Source organism: Haliotis rufescens, unplaced genomic scaffold (assembly GCF_023055435.1).
Source record: "Haliotis rufescens isolate VD_foot unplaced genomic scaffold, xgHalRufe1.0.p SCAF_42, whole genome shotgun sequence".
NCBI classification, from domain to species: Eukaryota; Metazoa; Mollusca; class Gastropoda; order Lepetellida; family Haliotidae; genus Haliotis; species Haliotis rufescens.
Window position 1 is genome coordinate 1,284,364 of NW_025964135.1, and position 12,165 is coordinate 1,296,528.

Sequence of the window (12,165 nt, forward strand, 5' to 3'; positions counted from 1 at the left end):
CTTTCAAGGGCATCTCTGAATCTAATATATGTCATCTGACTACCAAATCAGTTTGAAAATACCCCAAAACTAAGACATAGTATCATGATAGTAGGAAGAGGCAGGCAACCGAGTCATCCCTCGACCCACAAGGATGTGTCACTCCTCACTGATTTAATCAGATCAATTTCTGATCAAGTGTACATTCATTGGAAGGCAAATAGACTTTGTCTTACTAAACAGGCTTTGGGGAAGAGATTCAGTTTCCAACCATATCTTTCAAGCCTGTTTTCCTTTTTTTTATAGAAAATATAACGAAAATGAAAATTTAGTGGAGCTGATTAGTACTGGCTAAGTACTGATGTATATTTTCATAAGAATTGAATTCTAAATGTTTTTGTGTTTACGGAGTTGGAAACGTAAAAAACGTTAAACACACTGGTTTGTATGTCGATACCTTTATAAAAGCAAGAAATGTTGACGTAAATTCTGAATCATCCAATAGGGATTCCGAGTTAGAACTGGTCCCAAACAACCCTCTTCTTGTAGTATGAGGCGATTTAATGGACTGGGTGGTCAGGCCTGGTGAACTGGCTGATTGTGTGTCAGCATACCCCAACTGCATGGGTCGGTGTTCATAACATCAATCAAAGGATTGTCTGGTCCAGACTTGTTTATTTACAGGCTGGAATAACCAGAATATTGCTGAGTCAGCGTTAGAAACTGGCACTAGTCCTCTAGTCGTTGTCAAACTGTCCAGAAGTTAAGGCATCTTAAGTACTAGTAGACATTTCCCATTTTTAAGGGTTTTGCTCTATTTTATCATTATAAGGACTAGTGGCCTAAAAATGTTAGTTTGTACCGCTGTGACAGTGAGTGCGATTAAACAACAAACAAAACAGCCCTATCTTGTCATTCTATCCATCCACCCCATCTTACAATCAACCCTTTTGTAGTTGACAAGTATTGTTCCACGTGTTCACAAGCAGGAAGCTACACACGACGACCCTCCACGATACCGACCCCATGAAGTGGAGACACCCTTGTCACATGCTGCCTACACGATAGCATCTGTTGTCTTGTCATATCTAGAAAGACGAGTGTCTTGGGGAATGCAATTTGGTTACAGAGATATCAGACAGAAGGTTGTTTCTTGATAAGCAAATGTCAATAAGCCAATTTTCTTTCCGGGTAGGGACTCCGCAATGTGTGGCATGTACAAATCTCAGGCTTAAATCACACTGAAACTTTTTAACTTGCTTCCACCTCATCCTAAGTAATAAATCTTACAAGTTTGTATACAATCAGCAAAATTCATTTGTCTGTGTATTCTACTTTTAAGAAATAATCGGAATCATTTAATACTTCCGATACAACAAATATGCTAACTACTTAAAACTTCTGAAGTTCACATATTTGTTGTTTTTAATTTATGAAAGATAACAGACTGTCAAATCCAAAAGCGCTTCATTCTACAGCATAGCTGATAGAACCACCAGCTTACACTACTGCACTCATCATGAAGTACCACCTTCATTAATATGATAGCAATTCGCATCAGAAGACAACTTTCACATGTCTCTTAGATTTTAATATGGACCAGTTAAAAATCTTATTAAACAGAATAACAAGTCTGGTATTTCTCAAATAAATGTCTTGGGGGAAAAATAACAGACTAATCTCAATCTGACATACCTCGGAAGTTAATTTATCGTTAATACATATCGTTAAGAGAGCAATTACTGAATACTCTTGCAGTGAGTGAGGAGGGTTTCGCATTGCATACAACAAGTTCCAGGCCAAATTGGATCAAATATCAGTTAATCGAGCATCAAATTCTTTTCAATTTGGTTTCCAGGGGAACCAAACTGATTGTCGTAGAGACCATGCCATGGTACATCAAAATAAAGTTTCACTGCTTTTGCGCTTGCAAAGTGAGTGAGTGAGGATGTTTTTTTATGCCGCTGTTAGCAATATTCCAGCAATATCATAGTGGGGGACACCAGAAAGGGGTTCACACATTGTACCCATGTCGGGAATCGCCATCTTATTTAGGCATCAGGTTGGGATTAATTGAAAACTTTACATTTTAACACTACGAATATTCCTTGATTTTCCTGCTATATCTGACATGGTATATGGATGAGGCTAACAAGGCTAGACAAACACATGACATCATCCCACAAACACAGCCAACACTTAGCACCAGCTCCACATGTGACAGTCTGGGCACATTACTACAAACATGGGGCCACATGGGCTACAATATATAGGATCTAAACGCACAGCAAATACCACTGATTATCATAAAAACAAATACCCAGTTTCCTGAGATTGAGCCGCTCTTTACATTGTCCCCTCTGTTGACGTACGTACCGCTCTCCTAACATGGGGACAGAAGATCCTACATGGCCAAGCATGGATGTAACTTGATCAATTCTGTTTGCTTAAACTTCTTGATTGCCAGTATTGTCAACATAATTCCTCATTTCTGAACTCAAACATGAAATTATGAAAAAGGACAGGATATGAAAAGATATAGGATTATGTCCTTGTGGATGTGTGTCAAGATGTGTAGCTGGTCAAGCTGCAGTTCAAGTGCAAATGTGATGCGTGAAATAGATGAAAAATAATGTCCTGAATCACCACAAAACATAAAAACTTAATTTCACTTAGTTCCACCCAACTGTAAACCTGATGAGCACAGTTTGTGGATGTCATGGTGCCGTATGAATTACAGTAATTAATTTCACAGTATTATACAACAAAAGAGTTACCTACCCTTTCCTGACACCAGGTGACTCGGAATCTTCCCTCTCACACTGAAATGGGCTATCATTCTGGTAGCGTAATACAGGTTCTGGGGCCGTGTCGACACGTGACATTCTTGATGACTTCCCAGCATTCCCTGCCTGGCGATTTGGACTCTCCGTTCTCCTTGGACTGTACATAGCTTGTTGATTAGACACACTAGCGTTTGGCCCATAAATATAGAGCCCCCCTGATTGGTCCTCCGGTTTAGAACTTTGACCACAGCCGTTCTGTGGGTACCTGTTATCGTACAATGTGCCAGCAGTCGAAGAAGGAACTATTTCGCTCATAGGGCGGGGAGGTTTCCGCTTAGGACTTTCTGATATGCCATTAGTTCTAGAGGTAGACTGGATCTGGTTGTCATCGAAACTTCTCCACACGGGAACAGAGGCCCGATGTCGGGGACTTCCACCCTGGTTCCCTGGGTGGCTCTCCTGATTACGGGGGACTGATGGTAGCGGGCGATTGGCCATAGAATTCCTCTGCTGCTGGTAGCGGGCCTGGAAACAAAGATGTACAATTAGATGCCAAAAGACAGCAACGCTGAGGCCTCAAATGGATGCTGTATTCTGCTTAGTCAGCAATTTTACAGCTATATCACTGCAGTTTGGCAAGTACTCTGACCGGGAAAGGAGGGGTCCCAATGGTAGGAATAGAGTCATGAATTCAGACATGTGAGTTAGACTTCCCTGATGACCATCCATACATAAAACTGACAGACATTGTGGCCACCGGATCCCCATTTAAGCTGCCTCTTTTTGACAAGCAGGAGGAACTGGGGACTTGATCTGCAACACAATATGCCCCGGGGAAAGTCATGCACACTCCCCCCCGGTGCCAGTCGAGTACTTCTCTCTCGTAATGTAGATAATGGGGGACAAGTAATTTTCTAATCTGTCCATGTCCACTTGCCCACCATATTATGAAAGTTTATGTCAAGCTCTTGTACCGTCACCAAATGTTTCCCTTGATAATAATGAATCTGAACAATAGGTATTGTAGATCTATCATCTTGAATATGTTTGTAGTGAGCCAACTAGTAAGGGGCTGGCTAAAGTGTGACCTGGATGATTGTGTGTCTACCATTGCAGCTTTCAGTCTTGCAACTTGTCTAAAGACCAAGTCTAATAAGTTTCATTTGGTCTTGTGAGTTTAGTTTATGGCAGACCATCTTTCAAGTATACATGCAGGGGCAAGGCGAGGCTACACCTAACCATTGATGTCATACGGTACCATTGCTTGAAGAACTGTTAGATTCACAAATATAGATCTTCAGAGGATGAGGCAATATACGAGTATTTGAATCTAGAGCTGGGGCCTTGTGTATCAAGACCCGTGAAGATCCGGGGTTATAATAGGTCTTCAACAACCCATGATTGTGATATCAGCCGACTATGCTTGTCGGAAGAGGCGACTAACGAGATCGGGTGGTCAGGCTCTCTCACTTGTTTGATGCATGTCATTGTATCCCAATTGTGTAGATCAATGCTCATGATATCAATCACTGGATTGTCTGGTCCAGACTTGATTATTGCTGAAGAGCTATTCTATCCCAGATCTTCACAGGTCACAATGCCTTCAGCATGGATCTGTTACCAACATATCCTAATCAGCAGGAAGAAAGCCTTTTAGTACTGACACAAACACCCAGTGTCACCATGTATCCGAAACAAAGGGAAAGTAGACCACAGGAATAAACAACACACTAGCACGTGGATCAGCCACACCGCCATTACAAGTGCCATACATGGCAGCAATAACACAGAAGCACTGCTTCCCCAGAATCTCCTTCAACACTGCATGAAGTCATCAATTCCACCATCATGAACAAAATCAACATCAAGTTATGCAATCGATATATTCGTAATTTAACTAGCATGTGTCTCCCCATAAGTCACAGCTAATAAACGCAATGAGCCCATCAAGCCTTGCTTGTAACCACCTCCATTAGTCAACATAATCGTGCGAAGCGGAGAGCACCTCAGCCCCTCGACTCTGTGCGCTTCAAGAATGGATGTACATTTTACTGCCACTATTTGTCCCGTGTATGAGACAGATTTAATGATTCTCCACACACCCCAATATCAATGGCGGAATGATTTGTAGACACCATAACTCAAATGGTTCACACAATTTAAGTCTGTAATTCATAAAACCGTCCCCAGAACATCAACTGAACATCATTTTAGCCAAGATCTTGCTAGTCTGGAAAACTATATCTTTTGATAGGCCAATCTTTTCTCTGATTTGGAACACACATTAATATAGGTGAGCGACTAACAAATAAATTGTTCTGTTTTCTTTACTAGACAAGAAACAAACAGTAATCCTATAAACAGTTTTCATTTTCGTTCTTTTCTATTATTCAATCTTTGAACTGTTTGCACAGGCTGCATGATGAAGCTCACCAAGGGCCTAACGTTTCTAAAAAACTATCATAAGTGAGCCTTTTCCTTTAATCCACACTTTTTCCAAGTTTGAAAGAGATGGAAACAGTAAGACTAAACTAAAATATAAAAACATCAATAAAATATACTCAATTCAGAAGAAAACCTCAGGTCCTTTCCCCTCAAACTCACACACTCTTAATTCTCATCCAGGTCCTGAGATCAAACTGGTGTTCACAGGTTCCAAAACGAGTATCTCCAAAATGAAATCAGTGTTCACAAAGTCCTCTGAAGTGGCTCACATCCCCAGAATGAAATCAGTGTTCACAAGTTCCTCTGAAGTGGGTCACATGAGCGCCATAGAAGAAGAAAATGGCCATGTATTCCTTAAACACAAACTCAAAAAGCCACAAACACTTTTTCACCAAACTGTCTATTCATCTTCCATCCCTGGGGATTCTAATCCTGACAGACAACTCCCGGAGGACCAGCAATGGCTACCATCATCCCCGCTATCATGAGAACCCACTGTTGAAAATCGACAAAATGCATCTCATAGAATACCACAGAGTTTCCAGCATGGTGGGCGAATAAATAAAAGTATTAGATATACCACATAAATCAAAGAATGCATTGGTCAATAACAGGCACAAAAGCATTCAAAGTTATCGAGACTATCTCCAAGACTGAAATATTCGGGGAATTATCCTGAACAATGAGCCTGCTTCAGCGGTGGCTGTATATCAGACTGCAGTCTCTGGACATGGGCAATTATTCTCCCTCATAGTTAGGCCAATCTCACAAGTTATGAATACAGACATGTTTATACACAGCCGCTGCTAATTCAGGTATATTACACTTTCCAAAGCAGGAACTGTTCAAGCTATGAATGCCCAAGTCCTCAGTGTCTCTGTAACTCAAACCACGAGCCATCAGGGGGGATGGGGGGGGGGGGCTTCACAATCTGAGCTGCTGCCACTGCTTCATTACAAGATTTGATGCAAATACAAGACATCGTTGCTGATCCCTGATGAACTTAATCAGGCTCACAATCCAGTCCTAAGATCGTGTAATCTGGACGTAGTTTGTTATATTGAATTATTTTGCAAATAACAGACTCTGACATTAAGAATTATGATTAATGTTCGACAACTGTCTATGGCACGAGAAAGAGTGATGTACAGTTTAAAGGTTCAGGGCTGTTTACAGGAGAGCGATTGGTTGAGTGGTTGAGCAAAACGAGCTGGGTGGTTGAGTGAGTCAAGTTGTGTGGTTGAGTGAATGGTTGAGTGAGTCAAGTGGTTGAGTGAATGGTTAAGTGAGTCAAGTTGTGTGGTTGAGTGAGTCAAGTTGAGTGGTTAAGTGAGTCAAGCTGTGTCGTTGAGTGAGTCAAGTTGTGTGGTTGAGTCAGTGGTTGAGTGAGTGGTTGTGTGAGTGAGTCTAGTTGTGTGGTTGAGTGAGTCAAGTTGAGTGGTTGAGTAAGTCAAGCTGTGTTGTTGAGTGAGTCAAGTTGTGTGGTTGAGTCAGTGGTTGAGTGAGTGGTTGAGTGAGTGAGTCTAGTTGTGTGGTTGAGTGAGTCAAGTTGAGTGGTTGAGTTAGTCAAGTTGAGTGGCTGAGTGAGTGAGTCAAGGTGTGTGGTTGAATGAGTGAGTCAAGTTGTGTGGTTGAGTGAGTAGTAATGATAGAAGAACATCCTTGTTGATAAAATCACAAAAATGACCAAATGCGATTTATGAAAAATCCCTGACATATATGTGCATCATGACAGCTTTGACATGAACCACAGACCAACCTTCCACCTTTAAAACCAGCACACATAATGCAATATCTCTGTCGCAAGTGTGTCTCCACGGTTCTTACATTCAATTACTTTCTTTCTGATTAACCAACGTGACATTTTACATAGCAATGCAGCATTATAACAAAACATCACAAAACTTATCAGAGTAAAGTTTGACATATTGTTCTTAGAGATTAATGTGTTTTCTTTTGATGGAGTGTTTACATTTCTATCACTGCCTCAGGGTCTACTGACACATCAATATTCTCTGTGTACTGTAGTATATCTACCACTGTTCATGACACTCTCGGTGGAGGGCTACCATAGTATATCTACCACTGTTCATCAGACACTCTCGGTGGAGGGCTACCATAGTATATCTACCACTGTTCATGACACTCTCGGTGGAGGGCTACCATAGTATATCTAACACTGTTCATGACACTCTCGGTGGAGGGCTACCATAGTATATCTACCACTGTTCATGACACTCTCGGTGGAGGGCTACCATAGTATATCTACCACTGTTCATGACACTCTCTATGGAAGGCTACCATAGTATATCTAGCACTGTTCATGACACTCTAGGGTGGAGGGCTACCATAGTATATCTACCACTGTTCATGACACTCTCGGTGGAGGGGTACCATGGTATATCTACCAGTGTTCATGACACTCTTGGTGGAGGGCTACCATAGTATATCTACCACTGTTCATGACACTCTCGGTGGAGGGGTACCATAGTATATCTACCACTGTTCATGACACTCTTGGTGGAGGGCTACCATAGTATATCTACCACTGTTCATGACACTCTCGGTGGAGGGGTACCATGGTATATCTACCAGTGTTCATGACACTCTAGGTGGAGGGCTACTATAGTATATCTACCACTGTTCATGACACTCTTGGTGGAGGGCTACTATAGTATATCTACCACTGTTCATGACACTCTCGGTGGAGGGCTACCATAGTATATCTACCACTGTTCATGACACTCTTGGTGGAGGGCTACTATAGTATATCTACCACTGTTCATGACACTCTCGGTGGAGGGGTACCATGGTATATCTACCAGTGTTCATGACACTCTCGGTGGAGGGCTACCATAGTTCATGATACTCTCGGTGGAGGGCTACCATAGTTCATGATACTCTCGGTGGAGGGCTACCAGTGTTCATGACACTCTCGGTGGAGGGCTACCATGGTATATCTACCAGTGTTCATGACACTCTCGGTGGAGGGCTACCATGGTATATCTACCAGTGTTAATGACACTCTCAGTGGAGGGCTACCATGGTATATCTACCAGTGTTCATGACACTCTCGGTGGAGGGCTACCATGGTATATCTACCAGTGTACATGACACTCTCGGTGGAGGGCTACCATGGTATATCTACCAGTGTTCATGACACTCTCGGTGGAGGGGTACCATGGTATATCTACCAGTGTTCATGACACTCTCGGAGGAGGGGTACCATGGTATATCTACCAGTGTTCATGACACTCTCGGTGGAGGGGTACCATGGTATATCTACCAGTGTTCATGACACTCTCGGTGGAGGGGTACCATGGTATATCTACCAGTGTTCATGACACTCTAGGTGGAGGGCTACCATAGTATATCTACCAGTGTTCATGACACTCTCGGTGGAGGGCTACCATAGTTCATGATACTCTCGGTGGAGGGCTACCATAGTTCATGATACTCTCGGTGGAGGGCTACCAGTGTTCATGACACTCTCGGAGGAGGGGTACCATGGTATATCTACCAGTGTTCATGACACTCTCGGTGGAGGGCTACCATAGTATATCTACCAGTGTTCATGACACTCTCGGTGGAGGGGTACCATGGTATATCTACCAGTGTTCATGACACTCTCGGTGGAGGGCTACCATAGTTCATGATACTCTCGGTGGAGGGCTACCATAGTTCATGATACTCTCGGTGGAGGGCTACCAGTGTTCATGACACTCTCGGAGGAGGGGTACCATGGTATATCTACCAGTGTTCATGACACTCTCGGTGGAGGGCTACCATAGTATATCTACCAGTGTTCATGACACTCTCGGTGGAGGGCTGTTGATGTTGTATGTTGTCATCACAATGTTTTAAACATATTTGATTACATCAAAAATGAAAACACAAACTCACACCCCACACCCACACCCACACTCCACACCCCATACCCCACACCCCCGCTCCACACTCCACGCTCCACCTCCCACACTCCACACTCCACACTCCACACTCCACACCCCACACCCACACCCACACATGATTCATAGCGGTGATGACAGTTGGGGGTTATCACTTTGAACATTACTTCACTTATTCCCCACAATGTGTGTCTAATACTGAAAGAACACCCAATAATTCAAAATCATTATCAGGGTGTCGTTTGTATTGGAACCCATTCAGAAGTAAAAATACCAGAAACAAATAGTAAAAGCATATAACCTGAAGACACCCCTCAAAGAACTTAAATTCAAGATTACCTTTTAATATGGAACAAATGTTAGATGGTAAGTGCAGCTATAAGACAGTGGCCTGTAAATAATTGGATCTGGACAATCTAACCAGTGATTGATATCATGAACCAAGTAATGTAATAAAATCAACCATATCAGTGAGTCTGACCACCTGATACATTCAGTCGTCTCACAGGACAAGTTTAGGGAGGTTGCTGGGGACCTACTCTAAGCTGAAATCCCCCAGAGGGCAGGTCTTAAACAATCTTAAACAAGCTTCTTCAAAAGGGACCGTCAAATCCATCAAATCAAATTAATTACAAGCAGAAAAAGGCATCGATATCCCCTGTCCTTTTAAATATGTGCATATTACTGCATAAGAAGTATGACATCATACCAAAAAGGTTAATTCCAACGCTTGTGAGTACAACTGACATTATTTGATTATGACTGACTCAACCAAATGAATCCCTATATTCTTCAAATTGTTTCAATACCTTCTAACGATAAAATAGTAGCAGTACTAATTTCAACAGAGTTTTTCATGTGATAGTGAGTGAGTGAGCATGGTTTTACGCCGCCTTCAGCAATATTCCAGCAATATCACGGCAGGGGACACCAGAAATGTGCTTCACACTTTGTATCCATTTAGGGAATCAAACCCAGGTCTCAGCACGAACGTTCATGAGCGAACGCTTTAACCACCAGGCTACCCGACCGCCCCTATTCATGTGATAGATATGTTGTACATACATTTTTCACAACGCAGTATCGTAACAAAACAATAAAACAGCAAAACAATTAAACAATTCCTGAATTAATGCATGATGCTTTGTATGCTTGCTTTTTTCACCGAACACTGCATCATGAGCAACGCCCCGCTCCATCAGGGAATACGTGACACAAACAACCAAGCCTACAAGAATTATCCCCCGATCCACTTTGTCTCCTCTCAAAACAAGCACATGTTGATGGGGACGTACTTTAATCCAAAATTCAAACAGGGTGTATGGTGTATCATATATGTGATTACAAACTTTCAGTAAGAAAAATTGAATGGTTAATAAGTTATGAGCAGCAAGACGGATATCAACTACTAAGATATTCTCTGATGAGTGTTGATAACAGAATTGCTTCTTAACAATTTCAAATCTAGCACAACAAAGCAAAAGAGAGGCAAAAAAATTATCTTCAGATGAAATATTCCGGATATGTATCACCAGATATGCAGGAATGTTCAAATCATTTACTCATTCTTGTAAGTATTTCAACAATGTTGTTAATATCACCTAACACAATGTATCACAATAGTTTCAAGTTATTAGATATCACACAAACATCTCCCTCCTCGTCATACAGTACGCACAATCTACAGATACGTCACCAGAATATCATCGGGTTTGCTACAGCAAATTGAATAGATAGGTATCACAAAACCCACATAAAGAATGGAATGTAGACAGCAAGGTATGATCAAGGCATCAGATAAAGAATACTAAATATCATCTCTGTCAGTGAAACATAGCTCTCACTACCGCATCAATCAAATAGTGAAGGAATCTTTCAACAAAATGAAATGGCTCTTTCCAAAGAAACGCTTTGTTGGTTCATCTGGAAAAAAATCAATTAAGACTCTCACAGAAAGATAGATCTACTTTAAAAATCAATTAAATCTCCATGGGAAAACACCAACCTACCTATCACATTGGGCCATCAAATTTGTGAGTTGGCATTCAATTTCTTTCAAAAGAGCAAGTGAGATGTTTGACGATGCTCTTGCTAAGCAAAGGGCAAACACGCACCACTTGGAACAATATTGACTTGTGTGAAAGTCAAAACCTACCGAAATCAATAAAAACCAATTTAAGACAATGAAATGACTCTTGTATAAAATAGCACAACATTCTCCTACGTCCACAAATCAATAACTCATGTTGTAAGAATTACAAATCTTGATGCGAACTTTAGACATTTTTCCAATTATTTAATCTGGGCGAATGAACCGTGTGTCTCCTAGCGTGTTGCCACTCGGATGACATGGAGCTAAAATTGCTCAAAAGGTCAACCTTTAAACTTTGAAAGCAACATCAGTGGACAAACAAGGGGGAGGTAACTCTAAGTACATGTGCAATCAGCGTGTTCAATGGATGCCATATGGCTGCTAATCTTGACTGGACATGGACAACAAGTGAAGACAGTCAATTATTTGTGAGGAATGCATCAGTAAACATGACCTGGGACCCACCAGTTCATCCTCCAACAGCTGGATGTGTGATGTAGAGCAAGAAATGGCATATTTTCTCAGACATAAAACTGTTGTGAAGTATTTATAAATGTTAGTTTGTTTGTTGTTTAACTCTGCACTCAGCAATATTCCAGCCATATGAGGTGGTTGCAAAAAACTTAATCTGAGCAAGATAATACAGTGACTGACATCATGAGCACCAATTTACGCAATTCGATTATAATGACATACATACGCAAATCAGAAAGCCTGACTACCCGATCCCATTAGCTGCCATGGGTTGCGTGTCAGCATGTGTGCGTGCCTGCATGCATGCATGCATGTGTGCATGCCTGAGTTACATACAAGTGCCCATAATAGGAACATGTGACTCAAAGGGGACACAAAGCAGTCCCAAGCTACTAAATAATTAGGTGAGTGAGTGAGTGAGGTTTTACGCTGCTTTTAGCAATATTCCAGCAATATCACGGCAGGGGACACCAGAAGTGGG

The 12,165-nt window shown here is 41.7% G+C and overlaps 1 protein-coding gene across 3 annotated transcripts in view; it reads right to left on the reverse strand.

The window, feature by feature from the left end:
• The window catches only part of LOC124116470 (tensin-4-like), a 181,005-nt gene that overhangs the window by 50,710 nt on the left and 118,130 nt on the right, over nucleotides 1-12,165 (reverse strand). For all 3 annotated transcript variants that reach the window (XM_046477812.2, XM_046477813.2, XM_046477814.2), the window contains one exon: nucleotides 2,761-3,290. In XM_046477812.2, coding sequence (XP_046333768.2) covers nucleotides 2,761-3,290 — 530 coding nt within the window. The remainder of the gene's footprint in view (nucleotides 1-2,760; nucleotides 3,291-12,165) is intronic.